This window comes from Balaenoptera borealis (genome assembly GCF_965194805.1).
Source record: "Balaenoptera borealis genome assembly, chromosome: 16".
Classification (NCBI taxonomy): domain Eukaryota; kingdom Metazoa; phylum Chordata; class Mammalia; order Artiodactyla; family Balaenopteridae; genus Balaenoptera; species Balaenoptera borealis.
In genome coordinates, this window is record NC_138872.1 from 4340513 (window position 1) to 4367334 (window position 26822).

Below are 26822 nucleotides of genomic sequence, written 5' to 3' on the forward strand. Positions count from 1 at the left end.
AAGGGAACCTCGAACACACAGGAGATGCCGGTGTAAGAGGGCCGATTGGATCCGTCAACAGTCCTCGTAACGCCAGGCGAGCTCGGGCCCGGCGGGAGCGGGGAGGCGAGGAGGGCGGGCGGGCGGCGCGCCCAAGAACCAGCTGAGCCCAGCCTAACTCTGTCCAGAGGTCGGCGTTCCCGCCGACGCCCGCGAGGGGGCGGTCCGCAGGTCGCGTGCCGCGCCTGCGCAGCACAGCGCCCGCGCCGCCCTCGGAACTGCGCCGGCGCGGTGAGCCTGGCGCTAAGGGGCGGGGCTCCGTTGCGCCGCGCGCAAGGCTGGGGCAGAACCCAGGCCGGGATAGGGCGTGGGGCAGCGCGTCGGGACGTCCCTCGCGTCGGGCCCGATGGCGCGTGCGCATTGGGCGGCCGCCGGAGCGGCTGAGGGGCGGGGCGGGGGTAAGAGTGGCTTCTCTACCTCGCGGTGCCCTACCGCTGCCCGGACACCGCGCGGGCCGCCGGCATCATGAAGATCTGGACTTCGGAGCACGTCTTTGAGTACGTTTGGGGCGGGGGCAGGTCGGCGGGGGACATGGGGTAACTGCGGGGTGGGAGGGCAGGCCGGGCCCGGAGTCGCGGCGAGGCCGGGGCGGCCCTCAGGAAGCTTCCAGGCGTCGGGCCTGGTTGGGGGAGCTGGGCCCGAGCTCCTCGGAGCCCTGGGGGCGGGGACGAAGGTCACGACCCCGGGGACGCCCCAGGAATGGGTTCCCAGGGGAGACGACCCGTCCGGGAGGGGGCTGGGGAAGGGGCCCTGGCGGCCTGCCTCCCGGGGACGCCCCCTCAGGGGGCGGGGGCGTCGCCGAGCAAGAGGTCCCTGACAGCGCTGGGGGTGGGAGAGGCGCCCCGTTGCCACATGGGGCCTTGCTGAGCCTTGTGGGTCGTGGCCCCGAGGATCGTGGGCTGTCGAGAGGCTGGTCGCTCCAGTATCTTCGGGTGGAGTTCCTTGCTTCAGAATGTGGACCTAGGGCGAGCTCAGGCGACCACGCAGCGGACCTTTTCCGGCAGACCGTTGACCTGAGGAGTTAGAATTTACGGCCTTGAAATTGGAGTCCAAGGTCCAGCTCTGGCTCCAACAAGCTGTGTGATCTTGGAGTTACGCATTTTCGTCTGAGACATGGAAGACGACGACGGACGGTGTCGTCAGGGTCTGACAGCGCTGAGATGTCTTTGAGGCCACGTTCATTAACATCTGTTGGTTAGGGAGAAACGTTTGGTAAGGAAAATAGGCCTTACACCAGTTGGATGTTGGGAATTAAATTCCCTTCTGGTTCCATGATTCATTGTACAAAAGAACCACGTATTTATTCGCCTGTATCATTTTTGCCTGAACAAATTGTTGATCGTTTGTCTTATCACTCTTTATTGACTAATCTTTTTTCCTTTCACCCATTTGAAATGCCACCTTCCTCCTAAGACACTTGTGATTTATACTTTAATCCATTTCTGAGCTATCTGTTCTATTCCAGTGGTCTGGCTGTTGTTGCCACACTGTTTTAATTTTTTTAGCTTGGAAGTATGTTTTAGTTTATTTCCAGGGCAATGTTTAAAACAATTGTAGACTTTTCACACACTCAGTGAATTAGACACATGCAGGAGTCCACTGGATCCTGGAAGGTAGAGAATGTTAGAATCAGGGGGCAGATTTCTTTTCTCCCTAATGTTTACAATCTTTCTGGGGGAAAGAGCCTAAGTTTGTAGTCTTTCCAGTGTTCTTTAACCAGGTCACATTCTTCACTACTCTGTTTCAGCCGTTGGGTTCATGGATGGTTTCTTCTTTGCAGTTCTCTTCTGGGTTTAAATGCTTGAGAAGTTCTTGGCACTGTGTCTCCTTAGAATTTTTTTCCTTAACACTCTTCTCCCTAGCTTGTTTTCCTACCCCTCCTCCCCACTCATTCGGCCCTTTTCTTTAATGTTTTCCTCTTTTCTTACCCTTTAGTGTAAATGTTCAGTGAAATTCTGTTGTTGGTCTTCTTGCATTTCATCAGGGACTATTAGTCTCTTTTTGTTGCATGCTTCTCTGAAATTTGATGAAAGCTCTGGGACTCTCCTCACAGAAAATAGACATATTCACATAAATGCTCTGCGTGTCCTGGGAGAAGAAGCCCTGATCCTGATTCTCCCCAGATAATCTGGACTTTTTGATCAGGGTCCCAGCTGATACACACATTTCTGGCACCCAAATCTGTACCTTGGGCTCCAGTCTTTCTTGAACTTAAAATCCTTATTTTCAGGTCTTAGCAGGGTATCTCTACTCACATGTCCTGCAGGCTCTTCAGACTCAGCATCCCTGAAAATGAAGTCATTTATCTCCCCTCTCAAGTTTTATGCTTTCCCTGTGTTTTCCATCTTAAGGATGTTACTAACAACATCTAAGTCATCATTCTGAGTCTTTCCCGTCTGTGACTTTCCAGTGCTTCCTTCTGAGGCCTAGCATGTAGTTGGCATCAGTTGAAGTCATTCATTGATTCCTTCAACAAATATGAAGGCCCACTAAGTGCCAGGCACTGTTCTTTGGATTGGTTCCACTTTGGTAAATAAATCAAGACACTGTTGCTGCCTCGGTGGAGTTAACAGTGTTCCCCACCTCGTTTTATAGGTGAAAAAATTGGACAGCTCACCAAGCGCAACCAGGTTCTACTGACTGACTGTCCTTTGGGGCCATCTTTGAATGTCTTGCAGTGTGAAGTCTTTTCACATGATTTCATTAATTCAGTTAAAGTGAATTACTGGAAGATTGTTAATTGTAATATGCATCCTTTGTGATTTTTGAGCTAGTCGTGTTTTATAAAGCAGTCTTCGTCCAAGCTAAGTCAACGTCAGTGTTTTCAAGTTGGCTCAGAGAGGAGAGAAGGACTGACTTACAAATAATGCATAACCACCCTGAAGCCTTGCAATTATTAATTTTTTCAAGGAGTTGGGGGAAGAGATAAGTGCGTGGAAGCCACCTCCCCATGGTATATGACTAGATGGAGACAGGGAAGGGTTCATCCGATTCTCATTTTAGATAGTTTCCTTGGTAACAATCAGAGTGCTTGGCCCCTATCACTTCTATATGTGGGGACTGTTTAGCTTTATGAAGTAGCTCCGCTTATATACCTGCACTGTTTGCTGAATAAGGCTTGAGATTAAAAACAGAATGGGGTTCATTTCTGTATAATATTAGAGCAAAAGTGAAGGCATTAAGAGTAATGTTACTGGTTGTCCAGGGTTTTGCAAAATGAGTGGGGCTGAGATTTTCCTTTTGTCCACGAAAAGTTGTCAGGCTTAGTTCTCTGAAAAGTTGAAATAGATTACTGCCTACTTGTTTTGCTTTTATTTTTTTTAATTTTTTTTAACATCTTTATTGGAGTATAATTGCTTTACAATGGTGGTGTTTTGCTTTTCGAAAAATAAAAAGTCATGCTGTGTGGTTTATCGGTAAGTGTAGTTTGAAACACCATCTCCAGATCTTGTCTTTCCTTTCAGTGAAGACGTGTAAAATCAGTCACTTTTAAGGCTCATTGTAGTTATTAATAAGAGGCTCGTTTGAAATGGATATCTTTGGTACAAGCATGTTGTTCAGATAAGTTGTGAAGAGAACAAATGTACATCACATTTTGAATCACCCAAGTACATGTGCTTTCTGAAGAATATAAAGATGCTGCCAGTTCCATGATGCTATTACCATCTCGATCCTAGATGACAAGCAAATGCTTATTAAGAGAGAATATTAGAAAGTGGCACATTAGGAGCACCTTAAAAAAACATTTTATTGTATTGAGTGACCTTTTCAAAACAAATCGGAATCACTCTTGAGGAAAGTAAAGGATAAAGATTGGAGGGGCCACTATTATTTATTACCTTAATAGAGAAAAATACATGTTTAATATTATGGTATTTAAATCAGTAATGCTTTGGATCTTTTTGTAATCCCTATGAGAATTTGTAGTGCCTATAAGTTCTTTTACTCTTGTTACTTCTTTATGGCTTCACAGAAGTGGGGTCAGACAAAAGAATAAATGGTATAATACTAATATTTTTTGCTGTAGAACATAATTGTAAAACACATTTTTATGAAACAGTAATTCTTAGAAACAATATTTACACGTGAGAGTGGACACTGGTAAGTAGAAAAGATGCCGTAAGAAACGGTACTGCAGCGCTCTGGGGGTTATTCTAACCTGTCGGCATCAGCGATGCCACATAGCCTGTGTGCTGAAAAAATACTGAAATCTGCACATGTGCAAAATGTAGATTGAGCCTCCCAAAATCATCTTTCAGTCAGCGTTTCAGAAAATAACCTTCCCTAGGTAAATTAAGTAAAGTTTAATTGTAAAGACTAGTTTGATGGGTTATAAAAATGGTTTAATTTATATGCGTATTTTTTAATGTTTGATTTTTTATTCCTGTCGGCAGCCACCCATGGGAAACTGTTACAACAGCTGCAATGCAGAAATACCCAAACCCTATGAACCCGAGTGTGGTTGGAGTTGATGTATTGGACAGACACGTAGATCTCTCTGGAAAGTTGCACAGCCATAGACTTCTCAGCACAGAGTGGGGACTGCCTTCCATTGTGAAATCTGTAAGTGTGTCTTTATTCCTGAAGCAATGTGACTGCTGTAGAGAAGTTTTCTAAACGACATTATAATTTCAAATAGGTTGTGGGAGCCGATTCTGAATGTCATTTTTGCATCAGTTCAAATTGTATTATAATAAACTTGAGTTATGAGTGTATAATGAATTGGAAATATTATTACAGTCTTCATGAAGGCACCCGATAAAACCTCCTGAAGGAAGCCAGCTAATGCTCTGTAATCTAGAAGTTTTATTCTGCTTTTCCTACTTTGCCAGCAGCTTAAGATGTGGAAGCAGTGGTCTGGTGCTGGTTGTTAGCTGACAGTTGCTGTGGTCAGTGGTGGCCGCGCCTGTTAAGTGAGGAGCATGGTCTCACTTTGCTGCTGCCGTGTTTGTTCCAAGATCTGGTGCCTCTACCTGTACATTTAAAAGCAATTCTGTGCCCTTTCAAGGGAGCAGGCTTTAGTGAGCCAGTTTAACCAGGAAGAAAGTGGGGTGCCAGTTTATCGTGATGGGAGAGAACCCTGGTGTAAGTGGACCCAGTTGTCTGTAGAGATTCTTTTTCTAGAAAGTGGGCCCCCTCCGAAAAGTAAAGTACACATTTTCCAACGATTTGCTTCCATTGCACACGCCACGGCACTAGACAGTGTGGACGCAGGAATGAGCAGGGCTGGGACTGGCCTGGGTCGGAGCGCAGGGAGTGACCCTGGACGTGCTGTGTTATCTTCGTCCTGACGTGGCTGGTTTTCTGTCTGGAGACCGGAGCCACTGCGTCCTCTCGCTTGGGCTGCGCTAGGAAAACACTGACAGACACTCCAAACCTCTCCTTTCTCCAGATGCCCTGTTTGCCGAATAGTCGGGCTCACTGCTCCACCCTCAACCTTGGCAGTTCCCGAGTCCTGCCTTGTACTCTGTACGCTCTCAGCGGCTGGTTGCTAATCGCCTCTGCTTGTGTCTTGGGCGTCTCATCTCCTTCGCGGTGTGTGAAGTCCTTTTACCCTTAAACGGGCCTCCTTTCTGACCTTTGTCGCTTTGCCATGTTTTTTATGAAAACAGATTTTTGGTTCAAAATATTAACACATTTTTTACCTTCACATAAAATATTGATACACTTGTTAAGAAATCCTTCCTCCTCTGATTACTAATTCTGAATGTTTTACTTAGCTTATTGGTGCAGCAAGAACCAAAACATATGTGCAAGAACATTCTGTAGTGGATCCCGTAGAGAAAACAATGGAACTTAAATCTACTAATGTAAGTCTGGACTCCCTTTTGTTTTAATTTTAAACTATTTGGCTTAGTTTTTTTCTCTCTTTTGTAGTTGGTACACAAATGTATGCTCTTCAGCCTGGTTTAGGAAATCAGTACTGAGATGCTGCATTGTCTCTGCCTGTTTGCAGCTTAGCCTCAGCGCTCTAATGAGCCTGCCTGTTATTTCTAGGAGACAGCACTCAATAAAGTGAATTTGGCATCATGTGCATGTTATTACTATTATGATGCTTTTGTCAAATTTATTATTTTTTTGATAAAAAGGAAGCAATGAATAGTGAAAACTTCTTTTTACACAGTAATATCAAAGTGGTTTATTTGCTGCTGTTTTGTATATTTAGCTAGCAAGGTTTTGGTTTGTGAATTAATTTTGGAAATATTTTTAATCTTGGTTTCCAAAATGATTTGACTTTTTTTTTAATTCTGTAGATTTCATTTACAAATATGGTTTCAGTAGATGAGAGACTTATATACAAACCACATCCTCAAGACCCAGAAAAGTAAGTGAAAAATATTTTAACAAACCTATTTTACAGTGTGTTTTAATTTTTTTAATCGAATATTTCTTTGAAAAATGAAAATTAGGTCATCCTGAAGCTGTGTAAATGTGTTTTGTTCCAGAACTGTTTTGACTCAAGAAGCCATAATTACCGTGAAAGGGGTCAGTCTCGGCAGTTACCTCGAGGGACTGATGGCAAGCACGATATCGTCAAATGCCAATAAAGTAAGTAAGGCTGCTCCCCGCTTGCTCTTTGTTTTGTTTGTTTTTCTTTGGGGGGTGCAGCGCAGGCTTGCAGGATCCTAGTTCCCCACGCCCCCTGTGGTGGAAGCGTGGAGTCTTAACCACTGGACCACCAGGGAAGTCCCTCCCTGCTTGCTCTTATTCCTGGGTCTTGTTTCTTGGAAGCGCTGTCCTTGTGAGCTGACTCTGAGCCACTGCAGTGCGAGGTGATGTGGGCAGTTGCTGGCACGGGCTCTGGGGTCCAGCCCACCTGCGTTCACGTCCCAGCTGTAACTCTGACCAGCCTTTCACCTTGGGCAATTAATTAAGTGAACCTCTCTCTGCTTCAGTTTCCTGTCTGCGAAGTGGAGATTAATCACCCACCTTACAGGGTTGGGCGCGAAGAGTGAATGAGATAATATGGGAAGCCTGTAGCCCTGGGCCCAGCATGGGGGAGGGGGGAAGCCGTGTAGCAGTGCGTCGCTGTTGAAAGCATAGATTCCCAACCTTTTTTTCATTATCGTCTCCCTTCACGCCCAGGTCCACTGTAGATATTTTTCCCCTAATTACCCCCACCCCATGCAATTATTTAATACTACAGATTATATCTGTAGATATAGATAAATGGATATATGTCTGTGCTTTATACATGAAAAAAGTGAGATTTTTCTCCACTGCCCCCCAACTAATTTTTGCCTGATTGAGAATGGATGATTTAAAATAAAGTAAGTTCAGAGAAAGAGATGCCTGATGTACTGTTTTATAACACATGTTTAATATAATCATTCAGCAGTCAAAAGGTATTCATAGATGCCTTCTCTGTGTCAGGCAGAGTGCTAGGCTAGACTGGGGATACAGCGGGGAGCAAACCAAACGTGGCCCCTGCCCTCGTGGAACTAAGAGGAAGGCGACATTAATCATACAACACCTCATTAGGAAAGGAAAAGTACAGAAAGGTATGACAGTGTTTAATGAGTGTTCAGTAAGTGATGCTTCTGCTGAGTTCTGAATGAGGGGTGGGTAGGCTATGAGGGGCCTGCTAGGAAGCATTCCAGCTGCGTATGCAAAGGCCCTGAGACAGGAAGCAGGAAGTGCTCCTGTTCCGTCCCTCAAGGAACTGCACAGGGTCCAGGAGAGTGGTTGAAGTGGAAGTCGAGGCCCAGAGCCTTCAGAGCCTCGTACAGGATTTTGGTTTAAAATATGGACATACAAAGAAAAAAAAGGAGTTTGACCTCACCCCAAAAGGGGAACCGGTCTAATCATAAATAAGTAAAACATCACTGTCGTTTAATTGTAGATTCTTTTGAGAACATCTTTTGCAAAAATTAAAATTAAAATCAGTATATAGATCAAGCCAGTTTCTCAAGGCATTTGATATTTGGTAAATAACATGAGAGAAAAAAAAGCAAAGGTAAAAACAACCTGTCCTGGTGAGGTTTAGTTATGCTTGTACCGCTTCTTGTTACTTCCTGATGTGCCGTTTATTTGACAGGTGCCTTTGCTCTCACTTGGTAAGAATAAACATGTTGGATTTTTTTTTAAGGGCCGAGAAGCAATGGAGTGGGTAATACATAAATTAAATGCTGAAATTGAGGAATTGACGGCTTCGGCAAGAGGGAGCATCAGGACACCAATGGCAGCAGCAGCATTTGTGGAGAAATGATCATGAAAGTTGATAACACCCAGTTCCCCAGGTCTCTACGAGCTGGCAGTATATTTATTTGTTATTTAAAAAATACAACTATATTTTCGGTAGAATTGTTTTTTTAATAAGCTGAAGAAGGACTATGTGACTTGATCAAAACAAAGAGGTGCAGGGTTTCTAAATAAAAGGGATTGGCTGAAACTAGTGTTGTCTGAAATGACTGTCTGATTTTGAGGATTCCAGTATTTATGTAAAAATTTAACAATTTTTGAGAAGTACTTGAAAATTGGTATTGGCTGATTAAACCTCCTTAAGGTAGAATTTTAAAGCTTTTCACGCATTGGAACTCTACCTGTCTTTGGACCAACCCCAGAACCAAGCAGAGCCACCTCTTACATACCCACCACTGCCCTGCAATAAACTTGGAGAACTTGCATGAGGGAACTCACTTTTAAAGGAGAAACTGTATAGTTTTAAAAAGACATTAATTGTATAAAATAATTTGCTCTGCTATAAACCACCATTAAAAATCACAATGTTTTAATTTGGTACTCAACATTTTTGGAGTAAAAATTATCACGAAAGTAATAAACGACTCCAACAAAAATATATTTTATTGTGTTAAAGAGTACTGTATTGATTTGCCAAAGTTTTGTAACTTAGTAAAGGTGTTACCTTCCTTGGATCTGTACTTTATGACTTAGTATGCTGTGTCGTGGGCTGGTTATGTTAACTGAAAAAATAAAATCATTACCAGAATTTTGCAGCACTCTAAACTTAAACAGAAGAACAGCTGTTCACATCTTTTAGCATTTCATATTTGCCTAACTTATAAATTGCCATGTGTCAAAATCGTGGTTCTGTAATTGCTAAAGCATGATATGTCAGGTTATTTGAATATAGTTACTTTTTGAAGTAATTGTGACCACAAAACATCTTTTTTATGTGAAGAGCTGTACATCATTTGAAATTACTCGAGTGATGTCTTGATCTGAAGCATAAATCCCAGGGACTTAATGTTTTTAATAATACCGTGTCACTGCGGGGGATGGGGGCGGTGGAGAAGAAAAAAGAATAATAGGGTGAAAAAAGAGCATTGACCTAAACTAACCAGTATGTGAATTGCTTTGCAGCTTTTATTTATGGGAAATCCTTGCTTTGGATGCCAGTGGGCAGCTGCAATCTGAAAAACAATCCAGTAAATGTTGTTTTGTTCTGTATTTTGTAGCAGGCAATTAATTATCAACCACTAAATAAGAATATCTTTGATACTGGGAATTGTTGCATACAGAATATTTTTGTTAAAAGGTGATGAGCTCTTGCCTTTATTTCACAGTACTTAAAGTGACAAACTTCTAGTCAGGTTTCCTATAAAAGAAACCAATTAATATATGTACCTAAACCACAAAAATAGTATACCAAACTATTTGAAAATTATTGTTTTTCTACTTAAAGTATTGTTTAGCTTGTGACTTCTTAGGACATTTGTAAAAGCAAGTTAAAGCCAATAAGGTTTTTGATTATTTTTTGTAACCGGAGATGGTTTTTACAATTAAAATAACATTTCAACTAAACAAACCATTGCTAAATAATATTTAATAAGTTGCCTTGTATAATTTCTGAACATTATACTTGTTCTGAAAAGTATAAGAATACCCTAATGATAAAAATATTTCTAAACAAAATTTTATCCTGTTTGATTTTTTTTACTCTGATCTAATGACAAAATTCTATAGATTTTCATCTTCCAGTGTAGTTACTTTTCGTTAAGTAGCTCGTAGGTAATGGCTTTTACCTGTTAAAATATAAACATAGCAGGCATTCGAGAGGACTAAACTGGAGTAAAGTGTTCATGGGTTAGAATTGGACTCTTGGACTATGGAGCATATTATCCTGTTTAATGTTAAAGATGGATCTTGTATGAATTAAGAAAAACCTTCCTGTTAATAAAAACTTCCGTTTAACTATGATGTTTTTCCTGATTATAATTTCTTTTTAATAACTAAGGAGCAAAAGAAATGTTTTTCCTTGTAAGAATTCACCTAATTTCCGCGCGTTCGAGCCGGCTCTGCGCCGCGAGGTTGAGTCTCTAAGTTGGACGCGCTGCGCCTCCTCCCCTCCTCCCTCCGATGTCCAGTCCATTCTCCCCGGCCAGGTTCTGGTGCCCCGGGGCGGCCTGAAACCCTAGGGATTGTCGAGGGGCGTCTCGTTTTAACTGTTAACTCGGGGCGGACATGCTTGAGTGTTGTCAACATCAAGGTCGGGACGCGGCCATCGGGTCCGGGGTCGGGGGCGTGCGCCCCGACACCGACCTCGACGCGGCCCCGAGTCTCGCGCTCCCGAAGCTACGCGGTCGCGCGTTCCCTCCTGCTCCCCTCTTGCCCCGCCGCCCCGCCGCCCCGCCGCCCCGCCGCCCCGCCGCCCCGCCGCCCCGCCGCCCCGCCGCCCCGCCGCCCCGCCGCCCAGGGCCACTACGGAAGCCCGCGGAGCCAATAGGAACGCGCGACCGGCCGGCCCGCCCGGGGATTGGCAGCTGCGGCCCGGGCCGCGCGCTCCCATTGGCTCGCGGCGCCCGGGGGATTCTGCGACGAGACGGCAGAGGCCGTGCGGGGGGGGCGGGGCGGGGCGGGGCAAGAGGCGGTGGGATTGGCAGGTCCGGAGCTCCGCCCCTTCCGCTTCTCAGGCCTGACCTTCCGGCAGCCGGCTCGCACGCTGAGCCGACCTTGACGGGTCCTCGCGATTCGGCCAGACGCGCCCCCTCTCGCGACATCATGGTGGCGTACTGGCGACAAGCTGGACTCAGGTAGGGCCGGGCCTCGGGAGGGGCGGACAGCTGGGGCGCGGGGAGGTCCGGGGCGAACCGGGGTCGGAGGTCACGCCGGGCGCGGCGGGGGTGGGGGTGGTCCCGGCGAGTGCTGCCCCAAGATGGCGGCCTGCGGACGGGGAGGCCGGGGTCACGGCCGTGGGATGCGGGCGCGCCGGGGCCGAGCACCTGCCCGCACCTGCCGGGGGCGCCGCCGAGCTCCTGTGCGCCGCCGTGAACGCGCTCGACAAGTGCCGTGTCTTCCCGAGGATGGCGTTCTCGCCCGCGGGGCCTTTGTCCTTGTGAGTTACACTCGGTTGACGTTCTAGAAGTAACAGAACCACATAAAACTTGAGAACTCGAAGGAGCGGAGAGAGGTCTCTGGAGGTAACCACGGTCACCATACCTGGCCGTTCCAGCATTAAGGTGGGGCCTTTTAAAATGGCACACCCATTTTTTTTTTTTTTTAATTAACTCCTGTTGCTCTCAGGTTTCCTTATCGGTAAAACGGGTGAAAGCCCTTGGTAAGGTGTAAAAAGCTCTGCCACAAGGTGAGTGGTGGCTCTTGGGAAGCCAAACTATGGAGCCCACTGGAGGACATGGCTTCTGGTGAAATGGAGACACCATGCATCTAGGTGTCACACCTGGTTTCTTTGCCTGTGCACCCAGTTGAGCTGCTCACCTGGCTCAGGTTAACACACCTTGTTACTTGACCAGATTAAGTAGCACCTCCTAGTAGTGACCTTCTGTGGGTGTGTGCCTGTGGGTAACGCACGTGTGTCCTGACTTCCAAGGTCAAGCAGAGTTTTGTACAGTTGGAAGGATGATGGTCCCAGTCAGAGGGACCATGTATTAAGCACCTGCTACGAGACAGGTGGGGCAGTCCTGCTCTCCACACTTTGTCTTTCCTCCTCCCTACCACCAGTGGGGCAAATACTGTTATCCTTCTGCTTTGTTCTATTGTTTTTACAGAATAAATTAGCCCAAAAGATGGAACAGCGTAAAATTCACCAATTAGTAGGAGTGGAAGCAAGAATTGGAACTCCTACTTCTGGCCCAAAAAAACAACCCTGAAACATGAGGAAATAGTCTCAGCCCCCTCCCCTCTGTCCTTCCTGTTTTCAAAAAGTGTAAAAAGTGAGCTGACATCTTTTGGAAAATAAGATTTGATGGGAGTCCATCTACCAAACAGGAAGCAGGCTGTTAGATATTTTGCTAGAATTGCTGATGTTCTATAAGGACTTCTCAGTTTAATTTAGAAACCTTCGTTGGGAAGTATTTTCAATGGCAGACCTGAGAAGCAGAATCCAGTATTCTCAGGAAAATCTTTAAATAATCAGAAGTAGAGCTGTTTTAATTCAAAATAGTTTTTTTTTCTCTTTTAATTATGTATACTTTACCTTGTAAGAATAATAGAAGAAAAAATTTTAAATAGAGAACTGGAAAAAAACCACTCATATTATACCCTCTGTTAACATTTAGGACTGTTTATTGTGCTGTGGGATTTTTTTCTCTAATATATGCATCTTTTATTTCAAATTAATATGTATTAAAGAGAAAACACTGCAAAGAAGAAAAAGCAAAAATCACCTAACCCCAATTAAGACTTTGATACATTTCTTTCTGCTCTTCTTTTTCTTTGTATAGATTCCTTTTGCATTAGTCATTTTTTTTAATTAGTTAATTAATTTGTTTATTTTTTTGGCCGTGTTGGGTCTTTGTTTCTGCGCACAGGCTTCTCATTGCGGTGGCTTCTCGTTGTGGAGCGCAGGCTCTGGGGCGCGCGGGCCTCAGTAGTTGTGGCTCGTGGGCTCTAGAGCGCAGACTCAGTAGTTGCGGCGCACAGACTTAATTGCTCCGCGGCATGTGGGATCTTCCCGGACCAGGGCTCAAACCGAAGTCCCCTGCATTGGCAGGCGGATTCTTAACCACTGCACCACCAGGGAAGCCCTGCATTAGTACTTTTTAAGTTCAGTTCTACAATGATGTACAACCCAACGAAAATGAAAAATATAGGAAGAAAAACAAAAGCACAGTCACACAGCCAGTCTGGCTGGATCATTGATAATTAGCTTTATATTGTCTCTCGTGTTCCTCCAGCTACATCCGATACTCCCAGATCTGTGCAAAAGCAGTGAGGGATGCACTGAAGACGGAATTCAAAGCAAACACCGAGAAGACTTCTGGCAGCAGCGTAAAAATTGTGAAAGTGAAAAAGGAATAATCTGTAAGTTGCTGGTGGATTTAGAGAAAGAGTTGCATCTTAAGTTTTTAGAGAGCTTTTAAAAATCAGAATAATTTTAGTTCTGCCTTCTGTCCACATTTGGTCCATCAGCACATTTAGAAGTTAGTTAGTGATATGATAATGTCTGGCATACAGGTTGTGGAAGCCTCATGGCATCATCAAAGAATGTCATTTCGAGGCCCTGACGAGCAGAAGTAACTGCCACGTTGATTTTCAGTTCATTGAGCAGTGCTAGGTAGAAAGCCATCTTATTTTAATTAAACCTGTTTCATGTGTCTGCACAAAATCAAATAATTTGGAGGATAAACTCCCCACTTTTATAATTGTTACTGGAGTTATGTAACAGTTCAGGAGCATGAAAAATTACAGTTCTTTGAGTTTTTATTTCCCCCACATCTGCTAATGTTCTCACAAATCACTACTTCCCGAACATAGGGCTACAAGTACAGGCAAGGGTCCTGCTATTTTATCAAGCAATAAAATCGGCAGGACCTTGCAGTGAATACTGTTTTGCTAAATTTATGTTTTCAGAGTTTGGTTCATTTTACTTCTGATGTTGGCAATGCAAAGTAAGACAGTTTCGTACAGTTGATAAGTTCAGACTTTTGTGTTCCAAACTACTAAAGTGATTTGATCTCTAAACTGCTTTCTTGACATCATTATTTCGAAGATCAAGCGAAGCAAATTACCAGAAAGATGTTTTTCTGATTTAATTTTCTTGTTTAGCTTTAAAAAAGCTTCAGACCCGCAGTTGCAGGGAAATGTGATAAATAGTAATCCTTTGGCAGCTTGTGGTTATGAGCGATTTTACTTATTGGAACTGTCTCTCCTAAGCACTTTTCATTTTCATTTTGAATTAGTAAATATTTTATTACAAGTCTGGAGATGCGGTGTTGAGCCCTTTTTCTGGGGCTGTCTGATCTCATAATTCTGAGGAATGAGACCTGGTTTTAGGTTGGATTATTTTGTTTTAACAACGAGCTGAGAAAAATCACCCAGCTTCTGCCTGCAGCATGGCCGAGCCAGACTCGGCATCGAACTCCCTCCACCTTGTAATGTGCTTTGGGCCAGGAAGTAGTGTCCAGCTCCGGTAAGCACAGCAGTGACCATTCCCTATCCATCGTGCTGGGGACGCAGCCCCACCGCCGCAGCATGGGGGATTTAGCGTCTTTTAAAGGCAGAGTGTTTCTTTATTGCGGGGAGAGTGTTTGGTTTTACTTAGCAGGGAAGTGCCTCTTCGGCTAAGGCAGTGCATGTGAACCTGCACATTTTACAGCTGAGAGCCAGGGTTTATCACCAACCGAGTGAACTGGATCTGCAGTCATATTATACTGCTCATTATAAGGAAGTTACTTTCCCTATTCGTGTTGGATTTTTAAGAAAACATGAAGGACTGGCAACGTGCTATTTCTCTTTTCCTCCTAGACCCTGACTACAGCTTGAAATGCTGCATGTTCATGGTGAAGATGTGTGGGCACGTGTTATGGCAGATTGAAAACGCTCCCCCTTCGTGGAAAAAAAAAAAAACCTATCTTGTTCATAGATGGACAATGCCAATAAATTAAAGTACAGTTCTCTCTTGCTGTTGGTTTTTGGTTTCTCTCGGACTTTTTCTGTTTGGGAACTACCACACAACTGCAGGATTATGATCATATGAACCAGGGCTTTTTAAAGGAGAACAGTGAATTCCCTGGCGGTCCAGTGGTTAGGACTCCGAGCTTCCACTGCACGGGGCACAGGTTCGATCCCTGGTCAGCGACCTAAGATCCTGCAAGACGCGCAGCTGAAAAAAAGAAAAAAAAGTTGAAGGGAGAACAGATGTCATATCTAGTGACCAGAGGGATCCAGGAGACATTTTGAAAACGTCTCAAAAGAGAAAGTTCTCTTCTTCGTGACATAATTGACAGAATTGGGCGCCGTCATTGAGGCTGTCTTGCCCCTTATCTTTGAATTGCAGACGTCATGTCAGAGCAGTGGGTTGGCGTCAGGGGTGGGGCGGGTTGTCTGCTGGCCTCGTCCTTCTGCGCAGGCAGGCGGACCCAGGGGGTGCCACTCTGCAGGCTGAGTGCGGATAATTGTGGAAAGCATAGATGAGGAGAAGAAATACTAAATTGTAGTATTCATTTTCCGTTCACTTCAAAGCTACCGAGAAGTACTATTGTTGAAATTCACTAAACACAAGATAACTTTTCACATTGTCTTATAAGTGAATCTTTATATTCTGGGAGCACTTCTCATAGGAAGTGAGGCAAAGCCACTCAGGAACTTGCTTACCGAGTTGATGGCCGAGCTGACGTGAAAATCTAAGCTTCTGGACTGCAGGTCTAGGGCGTGATCATTACAGCAGGTGCATGGTGTTTTCATGGTGATTCATTTACCTATTAAATATTTAGGGTTGAAGAATTGTTGCCAGTGGGGTGTTTTTCTCTTTCTTTGAAACTTGAAGGCACTTGGCGGGTAAAACCCCAAAGTTTACAAAGTTGCAAAGTTAACTGTTTGATTTTTACCCACTTGTGGAGATAAGAGAGTTACACTTGGACAGGAAATGTTGAAACACCGTTCAGCTTCTGCCCCAGGACAGGTTCTCAGCTTGGTACTTAAGCCAGCAATTTATCACAGCCACTCTGCCATGCCAAGGATGAGTGCAAGAAAATGCCTTTGTTGTTGGCTTCTGGAGAGGACTTCCTGCCCTGGACACTTGACCTACAGGCTCTATCTCGTTCTTGGCATGGGGCACACGAGGAGGAGCTGCAGGGCTGGACAGAAGCAGCCTACGAGCCCCTTGTGCCCCTGTGCCTCAGGCTGTGGTCCTGCTCTTTTGAAGTCAAGGCCCCTCAGTTGTCATGCTTCCGGTCCCCACAGTTAAGGTACCAGGAGGCATCTTTCATTACAGGGACAGGAATAAATGGATCACAAGGCCGTGGGGCCTTTTTGGTAGCAGGCAAGTAAAGTAACTGATAGGCAAAGGGCTAAATTCTCTCCAGCCAAGTTAATTAGAGAGAAGTCATTTATTGGGGAGGCAAATGGGATAATTAGAGACAAGACTTAGGGACAGGGCTTGTGGTATGGAAAGGATTAAAAGTCAACTGAGTAAAGGACAGATTCACTGCTCAGTAAAGATTCTTTGAGGCTCTTTCTCTGTGATTAAAAAATCCTGAACCGATACTGTGATGCCCTGCCTCATGCCCTGCTGGGAGCTGGCAGGACCACTGTGTCCGGATTACCAGGGGGCCCTGATCAGATCTTGTCGTGGGTATTTCACTAACCACCTGAGTGATTTGTGAGGGATTCAGTCTCTTCACTCAAGCAGTGTTCTTGTGTGTGAAGTGAAGGAATCGGACAAGCTCTAAAATTCGGATTCTACCGTCTTGGTCTCCGAGAGACCAATGTCGCTGTAGCAACCGTACACCTAAAGGAATAGGCTCTTCAAAATCATAGGGGACAGATTTCTTTTGGTTTCTAGTGTTTTTTTGGTTTTTTTTTTTTAATCTATTTCTACCATACGAAAGAGTAGGATGGTGAGATGCATTCTGAAAAGATTTTTAACTACTCACATTAATCAGTCTGGACGGTTAGAATTCCAAGAAAAGGAATTTAGTCAGAAATAAAGCAATTTAGCCATTTAAAATTGCATTTCTTTTTATTTTAATGATTACTGTTGAGCAAACAAAAATCTTTACAGTAATATAAATTAGCAGGGTTTTTTTTTTAATTTAGATCTTTGTCCTTTCTTGCATCTATTTAATTACCTTTTTAGATTTGAGAAAATGAAAAAAAGTGCTAGAGGAATCATGTGTGTAAATTCTTATGTAATCACAGGTTATAAGTCTTTTTAGCATCTAAGGAAGTTATGAACTTCAAACGAGGAGTAGTTTAGGTGCAGTTCCTTAAATCTACTTTTAAATCTACTTTTGTTTTTAGTGCTTTTTGAACCACAAGTAGGAAGTATTTAATTTTTTTTTTTTTTTTTTTTTTGTAATTCTGGAAATAGAAGACTTGTCATGATACCAACAGCGAGACTTAATTTTCTCTTGGTACATGTTTTAGTTACTTCCTCATGAGACATACATGAAAAGAGTGAAGTTTCTCAAAATGAGCTGCTGTCACCCATTCACCGGCTACCTCATTACTGCAGATTACAGAGCAAATCCAGTTGCCTGCAAGTAAATATTTCCTCCTGTCACCAGCTACCCATGGATCAAATAGGACAGCTCCGTGGTAATTCTAGAAGGCCATTAAAACCCTTACGGCGCTGGAAGGGATGGTAGTGCTGTACGTCAGGAATAGGTAAACTGTAATTAAGAAGTTATGGATGACCTGATTACGCTTTTGTGTATCTGGTCCTGTTGTAACATGAGCAGATTAAAATCATGTAATGGTTAAAGCTGCATCATCATGCAAACATTTATGGCAACTTCTGCAAATTAATTTGAACTGTAGAAGTTCCCTAATGAGACGATGTCCTCCGTAACCGCAAAGGACAGCGCAGCCACCGCTGCTCAATTCCTCCGTTTGAATGGTTGCCGAGCGCGCCTGTGCCCTTTTAAAGAACAGAGCAGCTATAGAGAGCTTTCAGGAGGTGATCGCCGCATGAAAGTGAAATGGGCATTTCGAAATAGCCTTTACAAGGAAAACCAAAGATGATGATTAATGTATTCCCAGAATCAAACATTAATAAGAAACTTAAAAGTATGTAAATACACGTATGTTAAAAGCTAGCTCTTCAGACATAAAGATCAGAGGATTGGAGTTGTCGAGTTTTGCTTGTCGTTTTTTGGTTTTTGGTTTTTATTTTTTTGCCCGGGTATTTGAGGGAAGGAATGCCACTCTCCTTTCCTCCCTTTTGCCCTTTGCAGTTGGTACGTTGAAACATACACACGGTCTCCACAATTTACTAGTGGACGCTGAAGCCCATTTACCTCTGCGAACCTCCCGCACACCAAGCAGTCACCTGGCTTTTCTGGAGGCCGGCAGGTGTGAGCAGGTGGGCTGCGGGCAGCAAGTTAAGAGAGCACCTGCAGGAAGAGCCTTAGCAGCCCGGGATGCCAAGTACAGATCCCGGGACGCTTACCAGCGTAGCTACAGCGTTTACAATTCAACCTCAACTGCAGTGGCTCCCCACGCGTCCACGTGTGGAGCCCTGATGCCTGGCCTGGTGCTAGGCATACAGCAAAGAGCCAATCCAGATCTTTAAACAGAGGGAGCGCTTTACCATGAATTCACCTGGCTATTAAAGAGAAGCGACTAGAGTGGGCAGGGAATATGAAGCTCTTCAAGGTTAGTCGGTGCCAGCAGAAGACCCTACTGCCCATCAGTACTGCCCCACCCGCGCAGTCCTGTGTCGAAGCTAATACTGGGTGGCTGCGTGTGGCTCGCGGTGCTGCGGTGCGGAACCGGCCGGGGACGGCCGCGGGGACTCACTCCTCCTAGGTGAGAACACTGGACGTGACTCCACGCCGCGGCCGGCCCCGCACAGCTTCTCTCGTGGTTAATGCCCCTTATCTCCTGGTTCCGTTTCTGCCTCCCCCCTGACCTCCTCCTTCCCCTCCGGAACTGCTTCGGCATCTTGAAGCTGTTGGTACTCGGACACCAAATCCTGGATGTTACTCTCGGCTTCGGCAAATTCATTGATGTCCATCCCCTCGCCCGTGTACCAGTGCACGAAGGCCTTCCTCTTGAACATGGCCGAGAAGTGCTCGGAGATCCTGCCGAAGAGCTCCTGGATGGCCGTGCTGTTGCCGATGAAGGTGGCCGCCATGCTCAGCCCGCGGGGCGGGATGTCGCACACGGCCACCTTGACGTTGTTGGGGATCCACTCCACGAAGCAGCTGCTGCTTCTGGTCTGCACGGCGAGCAGCTGCGCGTCCACCTCCTTGGTGGACATCCTCCCCCGGAAGATGCAGGCCACGGTCAGGTAGCGGCCGCGGCGGGGGTCGCAGGCGGCCATGGTGTTGCGGGCGTCGAACATCTGCTGGGTGAGCTCGGCCACTGAGAGCGCGCGGTACTGCTGGCTGCCCTGGGCCGTGAGCGGCGCGAAGCCGGGCATGAAGAAGTGCAGGCGCGGGAAGGGCACCATGTTCACGGCCAGCTTGCGCAGGTCGGCGTTGAGCTGGCCCGGGAAGCGCAGCGACGTGGTGACGCCGCTCATGGTCAGGGACACCAGGTGGTTGAGGTCGCCGTAGGTGGGCGTGGCCAGCCGGAGGGTGCGGAAGCAGATGTCATAGAGGGCCTCGTTGTCGATGCAGAAGCAGGCGTCCGAGTTCTGCAGGAGCTGGTGGAGGGACAGCACGGCGTTGTAGGGCTCCACCACCGTGTCCGACACCTTGGGCGAGGGCATCACGCTGAAGGAGTTGAGGATGCGGTCGGGGTACTCCTCGCGGATCTTGCCCAGGAGCAGCGTGCCCATCCCCGAGCCCGTGCCCCCGCCCAGCGAGTGCACGAGCTGGAAGCCCTGCAGGCAGTCGCAGCCCTCGGCCTCGGCGCGCACCGCGTCCAGCGCGCTCTCCACCAGCTCGGCCCCCTCCGTGTAGTGGCCCTTGGCCCAGTTGTTGCCGGCCCCAGAGTTACCTGCGGCACAAGGGACTCGGTTAGCCCGCCGGGGTCGGGGGAAGGGTGTCGGCAGCAACACACAAGGAGGCGCTCCTCTCTTCCCACTGGAACCTTCCAGGAAAACCTACCGTGGACAAAGCTGTCCGGTTGGAAGAGGGCCCCCAGTCGGCTGGATCGGATGCTGTCCATGGTTCCAGGTTCCAGGTCCACCAAGACTGCTCGGGGCACGTATTTCTTACCTGCGTGGAAAAATAGGAAGAAGTCAGCCAACTGCTGTATTTCTAAAGGTTAATGTTGCATCAGAGTAGACCCTTGTGACACGGGTCCAGAAGAAAAAAGCCCTCCTAGAAGGTGTCTTTGGTAGAAAGACTGGAAATCATATCTTGGACTGCAGCAAAATTCACACAAATCTGTAGAATGCTGCAGAAATAACTTTTTCCATCGTTGTCCGTTTTGTTTGTTGTCTTGCCAATGACAGGGATTTTGTTCCTATTCGAAATGATTCTACTTTTTATTTAAAAACCAGAAAGGGAGAATTCCCCAGTGATCCAGTGGTTAGGACTACCGCGCTCTCACTGCCGAGGGCACGCGTTCAATCCCTGGTCAGGGGACTAAGATCCCACAAGCTGCGCAGCACAGCTGAAATAAAATGTTTTAAAAATTAAAAAATAAATTAATTCATTAAATAAAATAAAACCCAGAAAGGAAGGCCGGGGCCTAAACTGCTTGTGTTGAGAGTGTGCCCCCCTCCAGTGACCAGAGACCAGTGACCCTCCAGTGGGCAGTCCTGCCCTCGGTCACTCGGGACGTCCCCCGTCTGGCGTTCTGGTCTCGCGGGACCTCCTCTCTCTGCCGCGTCCCTGGGGCTGGTGACGGGGGCCGACAGTGAGGGCCTACCATGGGCCTCGTTGTAGTACACGCTGACCCTCTCCAGCTGCAGGGCGCTCTCCCCGTGGTAGCTTCCGGCCCAGTCGATTCCATGCTCCTCGCCAATCACCTCCCAGAACTGAAAGCAGAAGGAGGGGAGGTCAGTGTCCAGAGGGACCCCGACGAGCGCCAGGTCGGCGACAGCACATTGAGCAGAAAGACAGGAAGTGAGGGCTCCTGGGCCTGCTTCCCTCCCCAGCATGATCGCGGGGGCCCTTTCCCTAACTGCCCGCCCCGTGGCGTAACGTACTCCCTACCTCTGCTCACCGTGAAGTGAAGACTGAGTTTTATGTCAACCTGAACTGCTTCAATAAAATGTCAACACATAAAATATTAAATTGGATTTTGCTCCTATTAAATGCAGGCCCTTGTGGACATTAATGCTGTCCTTTTAGAATTTCACATCAGAAGCGTATCTCTAGTTTGGCCTTACGGTGCTTGCAGCTAGTAAAGTATAGATCCCACTACGTAAAAATAAACTGAATTCTTATCTGATTTCACAGTCATATCTCATTTCACTTTGCAGATTTATTTTCATGCTGTTTTCCCAAAAGCCCATCACTAAGACACCTATGCACGCTTTTAAACTGTGTGCATTTGGATGATCAGGTATGCACTCAATTCAAAATTATGCATAGCTGTTCTCTTGTAACTATCTGAAACATACTACACTTTCAATCACATTACAGTGTTTATTAATATAGGTAGGTGCCAAGCTCTTTATATGGAATGGAAACAGTTACCGAGATAACCCCTTTTCATTACCCTGAAGGAGCACCTAGTAAAGTGCAATGAAAATACATTAATTTATGTTAAAATCCCCAAGGGTGTTTTCCCAGCCACATCTTGTAAATGATGGCTCTGATGTGGCCTTGGTCTTATGAACAAGATTACTTTATAGTAAATTATCAGCACTCTTCAGGGTGTGGGCAAAGAAAGAAATTTAAGTTCTCTCACACCACAAATTAAATGTGTCTTAAAGTTCTTGTGGCCCCAAATAATAAGTAGTTGCTGGGATCTGGATTCAGAGCTGAGACCCTGTCTAGACCCTCCACTCCCTCCTGGGGTCCTTTCTCCATCTTATCTTCCAACTTCAGAGCAGTTGGGGCCCGTGCCTCCCACTTCTCTGTGTGTTTTAGTTTTGAACGTCTTATCACTCGGCAAGGAAGGATGACAACTCCTTTGCAAGCAGTCATTTTCTTTGCCCCAGGTTTTAAACACCTGTATTAAAAGACTTTCATTTTTTCATAGCTGCACTAGTTCCAATAGCCAAAAGTCAGAAACAATCCAAGTGTCCATTGACAGATGGCTGGATAAACAGAAGGCAGTCTCTCTATAGGATGGACTATTTATTATTCAGCCTTAAAAAGGAAGGAAGTTCTGACACAGGCTACAACAGGGATGGACACTGAGAACACGATGCTGAGTGAAATAAGCCACTCACAGAAGGACAAACACTGTTACATGAGACACCAAGAGCTGTCAAATTCATAGAGACAGAAAGTAGAATATCGGCTGCCAGGGGCAGGGGGAGGGGAAATGGGGAGTTAGTGTTTCATGGTACCGAGTTTCAGTTTTGCAAGAAGAAAAGCATTTTGGAGATTGGAGGCACGACAGTGTGAATATACTTAACATTACTGAACTGTACACTTAAACATGGTTACGATGGTAAATTTTATACCATTTTATCACATTTAAATTTTTTAAAGTTTTAATGCAATTAAATTTGTAATGCAATTCGTACTAGTAAAAGTAATTTCAAAATAGCAAAGAGACAGTTGTTATATAGTAGAACTGATCATCTTAAAATTAGGGTTGGAGACCTTGGGCTCTGGCATCTGTTTTTTAGCATTGGCCAACAGTACCAGGTATTTTTTTAGAAAAATTTAAGGGGGAAGGAGAAAAACTTTTATATTCCAGAGGATATATTTTAATTATTTCTGCTGCTGGACCCAAAAAACTTTTAGGTTTACCTCTTTCATTTTCTGTTGCATTCGAAATAAAATAGTAGTTGATCTTTTTTAACTTTATAACATAAACATGGGAGGGAGGGAAAGATATCTTAGTGATACGATGTAAAAATTTTCCCAAGAAACTTTGGAAAACTGTTTTGAGACAACTTACTGGTTTTAGATATGAAAAGTTCATTGCTAAGGTGATCAAAGTAAAAATAGTTGACAGGTGTATTATACACATGTAACTGTCAACAAAATTAACATGAATTAAATTAACCCTTTAAGCCTTTACTATTTGCTGGGTCTCTTGAACTACAGGTGTCGTTTAGTAAGTCAGATACCCGGCAAGCGCCTCTATCTGCTGGGCTCCCGGTCCTCCCTGCTAACTTAAGGGGTTTTTCTGAGTTGGCTGCACTGTGGATCACGGAAAGGCCAGCACTAGTCATAGAACTTTCCTTACCTTGGCTCCGATCTGGTTGCCACACTGGCCGATCTGAATGTGTACGATCTCACGCATCCTTGCTTTGTGCCCAAGGGCAAGATCTTCACAGGGTCCCCAGTCTCTGGGAGAGCCACCCGTCACCGCTGTGAGCCCCACACAGCTCTGGTCATCGCAGCAATGGGACCAGCTGACCAGGCTACCTCCCAGTGTGACCCGAGGGTGTGTCCAGCCCAGAGGCCCAACCCCAGCCCTCCCCCTATCGTCCTTGTGGAGGGGGAGTTTTTTCCTCTCCCAACACGGAATATTGCCTGGTCATTTCCTAGAGTTCAAGACCAAAGGCTGCCATTGTGCAAGGTGCGTGGAAGTCTGGCACCAGGCCTAGGCCTTCCATGGTGGACTCTGGGCACCAGCGCTGGCTCCGGGCCCCAAGTTGGTGAGGCTCCTAGCTTACTGGGGTGACCAGGACCACCTCCAGAGAACTTTCCCATCCAAGCCAGTTGTATTATTAGAAATCCTGTTGTCTAAACGCATCGCTTGACAGATGAGGCCACGAATCCCAGAGCACGAAGTGGCTTCACTACAGTCATACATACAACCACTAAGACGTCTCCCCACCCTCCCTCAAGAACCTGCCATGGCTCTCTCGCCTGCAGCCGTGCTTCGTCTGAAAGCCACTGGTGGCACTGAGGTGACTGTCAGGGGAACCCGGGTGGACAGTTTTTACGTTGTATACTTGGATGTTAATAGAAAAAAATGACTAATATGTGTAGTAGTAAAATGATAATAAGAGAAAGTTTGCTTTTTGAACTTGGCCAAATTTGTCTGGGTGACATGGGATTCTTGGGAGTTTGGGAAACCGCAGTCAAGATGTAGAATCTAAACTCCCTGGCTTGGGACTTCCCTGGCGGTCCGGTGGTTAAGACTCCACGCTTCCAATGCGGGGGATGTGGGTCTGATCACTGGTGGGGGAACCAAGATTTCACATGCCGCGAGGTGTGGCCAAAAAAGTAAAAAAAAAAAAATTAAAACTTAAAAAAAAACTTCTAAAAAATAAATAAATAAAATATAGTCCCCGGCTTGCCATCAAAGCCTTGCTAACCTGGCCCCAAGCTTCCTTCCCAGCACCGCTCCAAACTCTGGTCCTGAGAAAGCCTGTATGGTGAGGGTTCTGGAAGACACCTCCCTCGACGCTGGGCCGTGGGGTTCTCAGCCCACGACTGCTCTCGCCCAGCCCAGTGTTCACACTGGCGTTCACGAGCCCCTCCCTGACATGCCAAGGCCACTGTTCATGCAGAGGCTGCAGCTGCTCTGTCGGGCCTTCTGCCCAGACCAGGGCCCGGCTGCCCCCTCGCGCCCCAGCTCTGTGCTTTGTTGCCCCTTTGCTCTTGTCACGGGGGGCTCACTGTTTGCCGTTGGGTCCTTTACCAGACGATGAAGTCCCCTAGACCCAAACGGACTCCCTGACGCCCAGCAAGGGCCGGCCACACAGGAGGTGCTCAGCCCAGGGCTCCCAGCAAACCACGCCCACCAGCAGCCCCCTGCCCATCACCTCTCACCCCGCACGCCCCAGCCTGACTGTCAACTCCTAAACCCCGTGCCTTTCTACAGGCCTCTGGGGGCCCACGATGTGAGGTCAGTGACATGGGCAGGGAAGTTACTGCCAAAGGACTTTCTGGGGAAGATAGCCTCTAGTACTCCCAGGAGTTCAACCGCAGAGCAAAGACCTGAGCTGAACACTGGGAGGGAAGCCCACAGGTGGGGAAGAAGGACTTTGTCCCGCGGAGTCAGCAGCAGGACCTCTCCTGTCCGTTGTCTGGTGACCTCACCAGCCACGTGCCGACTAAGAGCCCCGTGTGACTCTGGGTCAGGTCCTGGACCAGAGGAGGAGTTGCTGTAAGGGACACGCCTGGGACAATTGTGGACATTTGAATACAGACTGTGTAGATTGGATAATAACCGTGTAGCCACGTTATAATCTCTGAAATCCATCTTAGCCCAGGGGCTACACAAATGCAAATCCTTGTTTTCAGGAGATATTGCCAGGTATTCAAGGTCACCATGCAACTTTCTCTGAAACAGCTGGGCAGCAATAACAACGTGATACATGGAGAGAGAGGTTAAGCATACGTGGGGAGATGTTAACAATGGGTGAATCTTTCCAAACTTAGAACAAGGTGAAGACTCTGGCAACATTTCTTAGTTTGGAAATTTCTTTCTACTCAAAGCTGAATGACCGCATGATCCACACCTGCTTCAGGTCCAAACTTGGCCTCTCCCCAAGGTAAAGAGGAGACGAGGAGACCGCGTAAATCCAAGAGGAAGAAATCTGCATGTGCTTAGCAGTATTTTTCACAAATTAAAAAATATGCAGAGGGGAGGGATAAATTCGGAGGTTAGGGTTAACAGATAGACATCACTATATATAAAATAGATATCCAACAAGGACCTCCTGTAGAGCACAGGGAACCATACTCAATATTTCGTAATAACCTATAAGGGAAAAGAATCTGAAAAAGAAAAGTATATATATATATACCATATATATATATATATATATATATATATATATATATATATATAGCGCTGCACACCTGAAACTAACACAATATTGTAAATCAACTATACTTCAGTTAAAGAAAATATATACATATACATACACAGAATGAACCTTTCGGTTTCCAAGGAAGTCACCCCCCCCCCCGGTGCCTTCACCCCCTCCTCTTCCCTCTGTGTCCCCACCTGCCCAGCCCGCCCTCCCCTGCCCAGCAGACTCCGAGGCTGGAGCAGGAGATCAGACCCTGGGGGGTCATGGACACCCCCCCCTTTTGGTGGCCCCAGAGCTTTAGTGGCAGTTTCCACATACGGTCGTGTTTGCTCATTACTTATACTCCTGCCTTATCTCCTCACCAGCACGGGAGCTGCTGTGTCATTTCACCTTTAAGTCCCCAAAGTGCCTGATGCATAACAGGGCCTCAGTCAATGTTTGTTGAGTGCAGACCAACAGCTGGGCGAGTTTGAGCAGCCCTGCTCAGAAGGGCGAGTTTTCTTAGAGCCAAGAACGTATTTATTCTCGAGTGTGCCCTAATGGGTGGGGCTCGGTGCCGAGGGCTCTTTCCTCCGTCCCCTAAGAGGTGGTCCAGGCTGAAAGCGTAAACTGTTCCAAAGAACAAGGAGGTCAGGATCGAACGTGGAGTCAGCACACGAGCTATTTGGGGACACCGCAGGACACGGTGGGGGGCAGAACTGCTGGGAGGGCCCAGGGGCTGGCCTGAGGGACACCCTTGATCTCCATGTGTTCACTGCATGCCAGAGGAGCAGGGTCCGGCGGGCTGGGCACGCCAGCCTCCACCCTGGAGCACACCTCTCTTGGTCACCTCAGCTTGCCAGGTTTCCAGATGAGCGCGTAAAAGGTTTTTCTGTTAATGGGGCAGCTGGCAAAAAGGGGGGAAGAAGAGGAACCCTGTTTGCTTTGAGTCCGGCGCGGCCAGCAGTGTTTACTCAGCCTGGGCGGCATGTGCTCGGCTGGGGATGCTGCCAGGGGCGGGGGTTGGGGGTCGGGGGCGGATGCCAGGCAGGGAGGCCGCGCCTCAGCAGGGCCCACCTCTCCCCAGACCTGAGCCGTCTCAGCTGGAAAGCGGGATGACGGTCCCGAGGCCCAGGTCTGCGTTGAG

The 26822-nt window shown here is 46.6% G+C and overlaps 3 protein-coding genes across 3 annotated transcripts; 2 read left to right on the forward strand and 1 right to left on the reverse strand.

The window, feature by feature from the left end:
* The first annotated feature begins 383 nt into the window (after window positions 1-383).
* Window positions 384-10200, forward strand: PRELID3B (PRELI domain containing 3B). Its single transcript, XM_082361034.1, has 6 exons — window positions 384-536; window positions 4434-4602; window positions 5760-5849; window positions 6294-6364; window positions 6486-6588; window positions 8129-10200. The coding sequence occupies exons 1-6, from the start codon at window positions 505-507 to the stop codon at window positions 8246-8248; spliced, it is 585 nt and encodes a 194-aa protein (XP_082217160.1). The 5' UTR covers window positions 384-504; the 3' UTR covers window positions 8249-10200.
* Window positions 10201-10874: 674 nt separating this feature from the next.
* On the forward strand, window positions 10875-14859 carry ATP5F1E (ATP synthase F1 subunit epsilon). Its single transcript, XM_082360529.1, has 3 exons — window positions 10875-11033; window positions 13134-13260; window positions 14704-14859. The coding sequence occupies exons 1-2, from the start codon at window positions 11002-11004 to the stop codon at window positions 13255-13257; spliced, it is 156 nt and encodes a 51-aa protein (XP_082216655.1). The 5' UTR covers window positions 10875-11001; the 3' UTR covers window positions 13258-13260; window positions 14704-14859.
* On the reverse strand, window positions 14724-25666 carry TUBB1 (tubulin beta 1 class VI). The gene is made up of 4 exons (XM_082360530.1): window positions 23170-25666; window positions 20725-20833; window positions 19956-20066; window positions 14724-19845 (listed from the first exon to the last, which is right to left on the reverse strand). Exons 1-4 carry the CDS (start codon window positions 23224-23226, stop codon window positions 18767-18769), a joined length of 1356 nt encoding a protein of 451 aa, XP_082216656.1. The 5' UTR covers window positions 23227-25666; the 3' UTR covers window positions 14724-18766.
* Window positions 25667-26822: the final 1156 nt, after the last annotated feature.